At 43.6% G+C, this 11,328-nt stretch overlaps 1 protein-coding gene across 8 annotated transcripts in view; it reads right to left on the bottom strand.

The window, feature by feature from the left end:
• The window catches only part of PCDH9 (protocadherin 9), a 1,095,802-nt gene extending 1,084,685 nt beyond the window's left edge, over window positions 1–11,117 (bottom strand). For all 8 annotated transcript variants that reach the window (XM_045287202.1, XM_045287204.1, XM_004707905.3 and 5 more), the window contains exons 1-2: window positions 10,603–11,117; window positions 6,124–9,296 (exon numbers count right to left, since the gene is read on the bottom strand). In XM_045287202.1, the coding sequence (XP_045143137.1) occupies window positions 6,124–9,159 (3,036 nt within the window). In that variant the 5' untranslated portion in view covers window positions 9,160–9,296; window positions 10,603–11,117. The remainder of the gene's footprint in view (window positions 1–6,123; window positions 9,297–10,602) is intronic.
• Window positions 11,118–11,328: the final 211 nt, after the last annotated feature.

Genomic DNA, 11,328 nt, shown 5'->3' with positions numbered 1-11,328 from the left:
CACAATTGATGTGTGTATGGATTGGGATAACAGTTGTATGAGCCCCTAATAAAATGTTAAAAAAGAAAAAAAATAATAAAATAAAATAAAATATGCAATGAGAAGAAAAAGAAAAAAATTGATATGCTTTTCCTAAGGAATTCTGGGATAATCCAGGTAAAATGGCCAGAAAGAATCTATTAAATACGCCTGGACTAATTTGCCAGTGCCTCCGCTCCCCGACTTCTAACCATGCAGGTGGTTCCGTGCTCCTCAGGTGAAACATGATAGGTGTTCGGGGTGCTGTCATCTCTCAAAATGTTAGAGATCCAGGGGAAATGTTTTCTCATGTCACTTAAATAATGGATAAGAATGTAAACACATCTCCCAATGAACTTCTGGCGCCTTCATGTTATATGCTACAGGTCTGAAACTTCTCCTGATCAATCCACGTCACTTAAGCACAAATCAATAGACACCCAGATGCGAGAGATTAAAAATGGGTAGTTTTTTTTTTTTCCATTTTCTCCTTGCCTTGACACTTTACTGGTAAGAGAGGGCAGGTGTTTAACTAATTTCAGAATTTAAGATTTTAATCAATCTTGGCTTAGGGAGAAAGAATATCAATCCAAAGGAAAATGTCAATCACAGCAATATATTGTTCTTGTTATAGGGTTCTGATGACTGACAGCCCAATAGGTTTGTATCAAACAAAGGCAAAAAGCAAGTGTTCCTTTCCAAATGAAATGTTTGACAGATTTAACAGCTTTCTGAAATAACAACGGATGAAACCTTAAACAGCAGAGTATATTTCCTATATACACGATAGACATTTGGAACGTTTGGCGTCACTTCTGTAATCTCATGCAGATTTGGGGGTACTGACTATTGAAAATACCCATAAGATGTGTAGCATTCTTACTTCTTAAAAGTCAGATTCCTATGCTTCCAATTTTTTTTTCAGTTAGCCACTTTCTGAGCCATAGTCCAAAATTCTCACTAATCCCTGGCCAGTTATTCCACCATATTTGTATAAACCCCATATAAACTTTAGAGTCCTGGTATTTGGTATATTGTGGGTGTGGGGGGAAAGTCAATGTAAACTTAGGTGGCAAGAAAGGATAAACAAAAATACCCATGATAAATGATTCCTAATTAGTTTCCAATTTAGTTGGCTCTATTATATTAATATACACTTCTTCGGGTTACAAAGAGACACTAAAGAGACAAGTGAACAGTTTAGGTTAAGGATCACTTCTAATAGAACACCAGACTCAAACTCAGAGAAAGTGTATTCCAAAGATTTAAAGAGAAAACTGTACCAAGAAAATCCACAAGATTCCCTTTCTTGTGATTGGTTAGTTGATTGTTTAACTCTCTGTGAGCTGAAGACACGCGTGATGAAGTGGAGCTGAGCACGTCCTGAAGAAGAGCAGGGCAGGCAATGCAAGCCCTGCAACCCTGCCCCCACCCCACAGGCGCAGGCCTGTGCCTCTTTTAGGATTTCCTGGAATTCTGCACCCTGCCCCCCACAGGGGCAATGGAAAGCATAAACAAAAAAATGCTACAACACCTTAAAATTAACCATGGAAACAGAGCTCTGAGAAAAGATAGCTTTTGCATAACTCAGCACTACAAGGTGGGGTATGGGGAGGCCCGTCAAGTTGCGATTTCTAACATTCTGAATGTAGTTCAAAGGGTATGTCCACTTGCAAATTAAATTTCAAGAGTCAAACAAGCAAAAAGATTCAGGTAATTTTAATGATTCAAAAATCTGTTTGTTCTCTGTCACCATGGGAATGACTGATCAAAACTAAGACAAAACTTCCACTGACATTGTTTCAGTAATTAGACTTACTTGCAATAACATTAGGAAGTATTATCATAACTATTCAAATACAGAAATCATTTTCTTGGTGGACAATTATTCGGGATCTACCTGACATGTGAAATACAAGGAGGCCTTTTCATTGTGGTTCTCCTGACAATTACTAGTAATGGAGACAAGGGTGCCCATTGAATTTTATAGCCTTGCAGTAACAAACTGGGGAAGAAGGGGAAAGCAGAGTGTGAACAGATATCAATCCCTCATTCACATTCCTGAATGAATGTGCAAGTGTGTGGGGGTGTCTTCAACCTCATACTATGGAAACTAATCGCATGACTAAGGACTACTTAGGGAAAGAGAAGGTATAGGAATAAAAGCCGCAACTGATAACAATAACAAATACTTTGCATTTGGGGGAGCAGATGTCAACTCTTACTATCTACACACACCAAAATTTAGTAGCTTAAGCTATCGTAAAGTTTTTGCTAAACTCACATTTGTGTGATTTCCAATTGCACTTGGCTTTTTCACTGCACTAAATAGCGAGTCTATCACTGTCTTGTGCACTTTATATGACATAATCACATGTGTTGTGCTGTGGAGGGATTACTCAAAAGTGAAAAGGAATCATAAATGTAATGCAGTACTTATAAATGATCTGCAGGAAAAGCAATTCCCTACATACCATGCAAGCACATGCACACACTTGGGTGTACCAGGGACACAGGTTTTAGTGTATCATTTCAGGATACAGACACGGATTCCTTCATGAGCACATAGGCCTCAGGAATGCGAGAAGTTAAAATTCAAGATGCGTGAGTTCAACCGCCAATGGTTTCATTCAGAAAACGAAACACGGCAATTTACCTAGTACCGAATTCTAGCGCAACTAAAAAAGAGTTTTATCACTTAAAGAAGTTGTCAAATGTAAATAGCCCTACTAATCTTTTTCCTCTTTTAAAAATTTCATTTATAGCCTCCCCTCCTCCCAAAGTACACTTGGGCCAAGAAAATTAATTCTTCAAATGTTATCAACGGGGCTTAGCAATAAACAGCTTACTAAAAAGCCTGCAGCTACAATAAACAGCTGTCAATAAGTGGGCTCAGAGAGGGCTGTGTTAAAACAGGTCCTCTGGAGATGCTCATCTGAAAGAAAAGAAACTGACGTGTCCTATTCCATGGTGATAAGGCAGTGGTTCTAGGAGTGTGGGCCTGGCCTGGGAACATACCGCCACCCGGGAACTTGTTAGCCACAGGACTATTTCTCGCCCTGCCACAGTGCAGGGAAACAGAACTTCCAGGTGTCGGGCCCAATCAGCTATGTTTTTAGAAGTCTCCCAGGTGATTTTGAAGCATGCAGAACATTGAGAACTAATTACACATGGTTTGTTTATCCTGTCATATTTATTAAGAATTTTTTTTTTCATTTTCAATACACTATACCAATGAGTGTGTATATATTCAATACACTTTTACCACATAAAGCCCTGTGGGAACTGATTATATTGTAATCTGTCTTAGATCTATGGCTGTAAACTTTGCTTTATGAAAAAAAAATCAAGACATGATCTTTTGATAAAATATAGAAATTTCACTCAATCTGTGAAGGGTACATCTAAACTATTCACAAAAATAATTTGGGAGTTAACCAGTGTCAGATTTGTGACATCCAAGAAAACTGCCAAGTTTATTAAAACACAGTGAATGAAAACTAGTTTACCATTGTTTTTCTTTTATAGGGGAAACAGCCCTGGGGGGAGGGGAGGGGGCAGAGTTGGGGGATGGAGGGGTAAATTAGGTAGTGATGCACCACAAACCAACCCATGAAGTCAAAGCTGGGTGTATTTTCATTGGTTAAGTAATACAAATGAATGCTATTTAAAGTTGGTAAACTTTTGCCCGGACATCCTCACACCTACCAAGAGAAGGGTCAAATGAAGCAGCTGTCTCAGGAAAGTTTAGAATGTACGTCCTTTAATTCCAGTTAAGGAATTATTCAGCATTCTATTTGAAAACTTCCATCAGACAAACAAATAATCTCATGACAGCCTCAGCCTCCACCACAAGTCTTTTTCCAGACTTTGCAGAAATGCACTTAACATTGAAGTCACTACACTACGTAGAATTATATATGGCTCCAACTATCCCGGTTTAAGTCAAAGAGAGTAGATCTGTGTATCAATGCTCATGTCCAGCACATTTACATAAGAGAAAAGGTTATGGAAGCAAGCTATCAGTATTTTTCTTTGGCGAAAACATTTCAGACTTTATATGGAAAGTCCTGAATCACATTAATTATCCTCAGGTTATTGTGCAACCAAAAAATACTGTAAGTATATTCTGAGTGACTTTCACAATACGAGCAAGGTAAGCATGTTTAGTTTCCTAAATTGCTTTTCTAACTAATTGTTAATTAATGAAATTGCAGCTAATCACAAAATTCACCATCTTACAACTTAAAAAAAACAAGCCAACAACAAAAAAACTTTCCTGGGCCCGGACAGTTTCTAAGTCTCAAAACACCAACCTCTTTTTAAAAACTGATCAAGTTAACAAGAAAGGAAGTCAGCCCAACTTCAAGGGACATGAGAACCTCATCGTCGCCGCTAGATCTTCCATAACAGAGTAAGTGCTCTCATTGTGTGCATTTGGCTCTAAGAATCTGTCCTTTAAACATACTGTAGATCTTTTACTTTTAAAGAAATGGAGATTTTAGGTGCATAATCATAGCTGCTAAATCATACTTTGAGAGCATGAGTGTGACATATAGTTAATGTCACTTGCAGTAATACATATCTTATGAATGTGAAGCCTTACAGTAGCTTCTAGAGTAACAAGCAAGAGAGAGTAAGAGGGAAACAAGAGTTCCAACAAGATGCCCCGCTCCACTCAGCCTCTTCCCAGAAAAATAGTAGAAAACAATACTTGATTTTGCAAGAACTCATCCATGACAGTCACTGTCTTGCACGCTCATTTTAACTTTTCTTGGCCTTCTGAAGTATATAGAAAAATTTCTTCCTTTTAGTCACACACAAATGTGCCCATCTCTACCAGGTGACTCACTACACCAACAGAGACAGGAAGTAGGTGACAAAATCCTAGAAAGTTGGTGTGATGAGAACTAAGCACAAAAGAGCAAGCAGATGAATTTAAATACTAGTTGCTCCAGAGCAACTATCATTAAATAAAAGGTATCTTTGGCTGTAGTACCAGCTTGATCCTTCCCTCCCCCCTTCCCTCACTACTGCAGGATTGGCACCTGGCCAACACAGGCGCCATGATACCCTAGTGCCATCTACAGGCTATTATTGACATTCAAATTTTGTGGCAATGGACAAGCACCAGTGAAATAAATTAGACAGCGCTGCATTTAAATCTTTATTAACAAGGAATTATTAGACCTAAGAAAAACTGATTCTGGATTTGGTTGAAATATGAGTTTCTCAGCCTCTTAATCCCTCTTCACATGGCAGACTTCACAGTTTAAAATGAGTTATGACAGATCACTTATGCATTACTAAAATGAGAGAATATTTACAATGGATTCATTCTTTTCTGTATAAACCTGCTCTGTTAGGGAGAAAAGCATTTCTTTTTGTTTGTTTGGTTTTGGAAAGAGTACTTTGGCTGTGGTGGACAATCTGAAAATCTTTCTATGAAATACCCAATTTTCTAAAAGACAGTAAAATAATTTGAAATCAAAGAGAAGACTTCCTATATGGCTTAGTTGCAAGCTACCAATAACCATGTGCATCATAGGTGATGTATACTTAATATTCTACGATCTTGTTTAGAGACTGGAGAAAAAAGAAAAAAAACCCTTGGTAGCAACCACAGCTCCCAAAAGATTTATAGTAGTCAGACCTTCAAATGTCATTTCAAAGTTGAGATCTGAAGGTGACTTTTTTAGATCAAAACAGGACTTGGACATTTTGAAGCAGTCAATTTGGGAACCCCAGGAGCAGGATCTGCCCTAACAAGACAGCATTGCTTCTTTGGCAAGCATTACCTTGGGACATTTTGGGAGGGGACGGGACATTTTTCCTCTTTTCATCTTTTACCATTTGAAGGAAACTAGGAGGTTGAATAATTCTCAGAAGTCAGAAATGTCAACGCTGTTCTAAAAATTCTTGACTGAGCCCCAGAGTAATAGAAAAGGGGTCAAGTCCCCCCCCCCCTTTAATTCCCTTCCCTCTTTAGGATATAACTAAGGTAAAGTTAGACCAACGCAAGAGCCACACTGGTATGGTATGTTAATACTGGTTGACAGGGCACTTGTATGCAGTACTTATAGACCAGTAGAAGTGCTCGTTTACCTGTCTGGTGTGTAAGGGGCCCTTTGTCTTGAAGCCTCCTTGGGAGCTGCACTCTGAGGCACTGAAGTGGTCTGAACTAGTGGAAGAGCGTTTGGAAAGCGTGTCACAACCCCCGACAAAGGTGTTGTCCAAAGGGAGTTCCTGAATCACATGGTGCTTTTTCACAGAAACGGGAGTGTCTGGTTTGAGATGAAACGCCGGCTGTGGAGAGGCAGACTTGTAGTGCTTGGCCAAGTCGGGGCTGTTGGGCTTGAAGGTTGTTGGAGGGGCAGGGCCCCAGTCAAACCTTCCTATGCTCTGCTCCTCCAGCTCAGCGGGCAGGCTGATGGTCCCATTGATGGGTTCGTGAACGGCATCATCCGGCTTGGACTCTTCGATCGTCACAAAGTTCAAGAGCGAACTCTTGGGGGACTTTCTTTTCTTCCGTTTCTTTTTCTTGTTTTGCTTGTTCTCCTGGTTCGGGGACATCCATTCGGCGCCTTGCTTGCTCCTCTGAGCAGCTTTGAACCTTGACGCGTGGCGACAGCGCACCAGCACAGTGACGAAGATCACGACAATGACCACCATGGCGCCGGCCACGATGGCGATCATGATGGTGAGATAGTCCTCGTTCTGATAGGGTTGGCTACTGTCCCCTATGTTCCTGTCCAAGGGGGTCTCCATAGTCCTGCGGATCAAGTCGTAGATGTAGGAGGCGTTGCCAGCCGTGTCATTCACGTACAGAAAAACCAGCACCAGCGTGTGCAAGGACTTCGGGTACCCCAGGTCGCTTATGTTGACCACCAAACGGTGCAAGCCCACATCAGTGGGTGCCGGCTTCTCCTCCAGGGTGATGTTACCTGTTACTGGGTCGATCCGAAACAAACCTTTGTTGTTCCCATTCACAATGGTGTACTTCAGTTCCGCGTTCATTCCGGTGTCAATATCCACGGCGAAAACTTCGGCTACCACGGAGCCGGGAATGGCCGAGAGGGGCACCAACTTAAAGGACGTGTTAGACGGTGGTGAGATGACAACGGGGCTATTGTCGTTGACATCGATGACATTGATGGTGACTTTAGCAGTGGAGGAACGGGGTGGCTGTCCTCCATCGGTGGCTCTGACATCGAAAGTGTAGGAGCTCTGCTGTTCTCTGTCAAAGGACACGTTGGACTTGATGACTCCGGAGTAGGGATCCAACACAAAATTCTCATTGTCATTCAGAATGGAAAGAGTCACGGCTTTGTTGTCCCCAGCATCTGCATCTGTCACCGTGATCACCCCCACAGTACTATACTTTGGCAGATTCTCCGACACAAAAAACTGGAAATGGTTGTGGGTAAACTTGGGGCTGTTGTCATTCTCATCCAGCACGGTGACTATCACAGCCGCTTGGCTTTGGAGGGGAGGGGTCCCGTTGTCCCGGGCAGTGACGGTGAAAATGAAGCGCTCTTGCTCTTCCCGGTCAAAGACCCTGGAGGCTTTCAAAACTCCCGTCTTACGGTCCAGATCAAAGAAGGAGGCATTGGGCCCCAGCTGATACACAATGTCTGCATTTTTCCCACTGTCCTCGTCGGTGGCACTGATAGTTGTTAAGTATAACCCACGCCGGTTGTTTTCAGAAACTGACAGCTCAATTACAGGCTGGTTAAAAATTGGTGGGTTGTCATTTTCGTCCTCCAGCTTAACCCTTACCAGGGCAGTCTGGTTTAAACTGGGCTTCCCCGAGTCAGAGGCAACGATTTTAAAGCTGAATTCTTTGGTGCCCTCATAATCCAAAAGAGAAGAAGTCTCTAACAAATACTGGTTGTCGTACACGGCCTTCAAATGAAACGGGACCTCTCGTTCAATGAAGCAGATCACTTTGCCATTCACATCTGTGTCTTTATCTGAAACGGTAATTAGGGCAATCTTTGTATTGACAGGATCTTTCTCTGATAAGTACACGGTGCCATTGATGGGACTTATAATGTACCTGAGGTCTATGTTGGGAGGGTTATCATTTACATCTGTGACATTGATAGTAACTGTTGCCCGGGCAGGGGTGGAGCTGCCATCACTAGCCAGCACTGTCACTTTGTGAATGGCTGTCTCCTCCCGGTCTAAGGACCTCTGAACCGTGATCAGCCCAGTCGTGTTATTTAAAGCAAAGAGTCTTTTAGTTGCAGGGGCAACCTGGGCACCAAAAATGTACCGGATTTCTGCATTACTGCCTACATCTGCATCAGTGGCATGGAGCTGAATCACAGAGGTGCCTACGGGAGCATTCTCTGGGATATGCACCTCCACTTGACCCTCTTTAAACACTGGCCGGTTGTCATTGACATCACTTACTGTGACCTGCAGTATGGCCGTGCTGGATTTCTGGGGAGTGCCTCCATCCTCCACTTTGATTTTCATCACATAGGTGTCTTTCTGTTCTCTGTCCAAGTTTTGCTGGACAATCAATTGCGGCCACTTCTCTCCCTCCGGAGTTTCCACTATATCCAGTCCAAAAACACTCTGCCCATTTAGCAATTCATAATGCTGCACACCATTGAAGCCTGTGTCCGGATCTGTGGCTGACGGGATTGGAAAGCGGCTGTTGATCAAAGTGTTTTCTGGAATGGAAATGTTGATGACAGGAGACGGAAACATGGGGGCATTGTCATTGGTATCCTTGACGATGATTTTGATCTTGATCAGCCGGAAGAAATCATTGGGAAGGATCACCACCTCAAGTTCAAAGAAACACTCATTCTCCTCGGCATAGGAGGCTCCAGCACAGAGTTTTTCTCTGTCTATTCGATTGGAGGTTGTGAAGATTTCCCCCGTGCTACTGGATACTTTCACCAGAGGGGCATCCCCAGCTTTAGAAACCAGTCTGTAGACAAGGCTGGCGCTGGTCCCTGTGGCAGCATTGATGTGAGAAATGTTCAGATCCTTTGGTATGTTTCCTATGGGCACATTTTCAGGCAACTCCTCTCTAATAGTGTAAATAAGTTCTTGAGCTATTGCGGAATCCAGCCTTAAACAGGCAATCAGAGCAGCCAACAGGTAAAAATCCCTCAGGTCCATGATAAAATGTATTTATTTTCTTGTCCTGGGTTTTAGGGCTTAGAGGCATCCACTGAGGAAAGATGCACAGATTGCAAGAGGAAGCGTGCGTGGACTGGAGGACGCATTACATCTCATCGCTTATTTGGATACAGCCACTGTCAACACAATCGTATAGACAACATTATTCTTCAGTAAAGGAAGAGCACCCACACAAACACACAGTCACAGATCATCACAACACACTTTCCTCTGAACATTAGGAAACATGGCAGAGTGCTGGGCTACTGTTGGCAAGTTAACTCTATGGAGGAAAAACCAAAATCTCTCTTTGCTTGTTGCATTGGCCCACGAAACAGAAGAAGCAGCCACTTTTGAATTAAGGGCAGCTGCTGTTGTGTTTTTTTTATACCTGTATTCACCCACATTGTCTTTGGGATGCTGCCTCATTGAAAACAGGCATTCTTTTTCTCCTTTCTCCCCTCCCCCTCTCCTAGCTGCCTACTTGTGCCGAACCCACCTCCCTTAGTTTTGTTTTGTGTTGTTTTGTTTTGGGAGGCTTTTTTGTGTGCAAGTGAAAAACCTGAGTATTTAGCTATGCTTCTTGCTAATTGCTTTGCCACATTTCAGATGTGATGTGTTTTCTTCTCCGAGTCACTCTTCCTTCTAAAAAGATTATCTTTCCTTTCTTTCCCTCCCAGTTCTCCAACTGCCTCCTAGCAGAATCTTACTGGGAAACCAGCATCCCGACATGCTGCTGCAGCATCACGAGAGACAGTCACCGGCCACTTCGGAGCCTCACTGCCTACCAGCACAATACCAAGACTGCACATCTCTTACCCAGAGCCCGCTCTCCTTTCTCCATATTGCCCAGTTATCCCCGTTAGAATTAATAAACACATTCAAACTTTTTAAAAAATGTCCAATATTCTGGAATTCCTTATTCTAGAGTTGGGAGCGACTGTCAAGATGTATGGGAAACGCAATTAACATTCCCTCTCAAACAGCACGGTATTTTCTACTGAGTATTTTTTTTTTTAATGGGAAGGGGGGGGGCGGTTCGTGAAGAATGCAGCCTCTTAACTCTGATCCCTGGCTATATTAGCAGCATCTGCCCCACGTAAATACTGCAACCCATAATGCAGGTGACAAAAATAAATAAATAAAATAAAGCTGCGGCTTAGATGCTCCTCGAACTGCAATTTCAACAGACGCAAGGCTCCAGGCAGCCACCGACTAGAGTAGACTGGTCAGCTCCCCAGCACCAATCTCATCTGCATTCGGCTGCACGGTAGCTGCTGCCCGCGATTAGTTCCGGCAGAGTGGTGCAGGTAGGGATGCAGACACAGCCGAGTGGGTGAGCTCTGCCCCGACCGGTTACCCAATTACAGACCTCCCTCTTCTCCACCGAGGCTCCATGGAGACACAGAATTGACAATTGTGCATGCGAAACTTTACACTTACGTGAGTTGCCTCCACCTTTCCCCTTTCTCGGTATGCTGCAGTTAGGAAGGATAGGTTCCAACACATAGAAAGCCATGCATCTGGGAGCACCAGTTTAGGGAGAAATCAGAAGCAGCCAAACGTTTCCTCCTTGTAAAATGTGGTGCTTCGGGCTGGCAAATTAGCAACTCCAAAGAACAAATTCACAGATTGGTCGTCGGTCATTCTCTCCACATTTCCTCTCGCTTACCCACTGGGTCTGGGCTCTCCTGGTGTTTAGCACACACGCACACATGCACGGCACAGCCCGTGGCACTTCTTCAGCTCAGGAGTGTGTTCCACAGCACCAAGCCTACCATTTCCATGCGATAGCAATTCTGCTCAAGTCTCTAACTTCTGGTAGGAAACGTCAGAGTTGGGGTGATGGTGATTCTCTGCCTGCTCTCCGGGGGCTGACAGTTGCCTGAAGAATTCCTAATCAGTTCTCTCTTTCATGCTTCAGAGACTGAGGCGCTCCTTCCCGGCGTGCACGCTCTCCCTCTCTCCCTTCTCTGGCCCGCTCTCCTCTCTCTGCTCTCTTCTCTCTCTCTGAACTGAATTTCTTGATATAACTCTCAATAAGCCCGGAGGGAGGGCGTGACGGCAGAGGCCCCGCCCCCCGACCCTGATTGGCCTGCATCTTGCGGTGCGGGCGGCCGCAGGCGGGCGCGACAGCGGGGGCCTGGAACAAGGCGCTGACTGTCTCCC

Source organism: Echinops telfairi, unplaced genomic scaffold (assembly GCF_000313985.2).
Source record: "Echinops telfairi isolate 266 unplaced genomic scaffold, ASM31398v2 ScPeMD7_11;HRSCAF=52, whole genome shotgun sequence".
Taxonomy (NCBI): Eukaryota; Metazoa; Chordata; class Mammalia; order Afrosoricida; family Tenrecidae; genus Echinops; species Echinops telfairi.
This window is presented reverse-complemented; position numbering and strand designations above follow the sequence as displayed.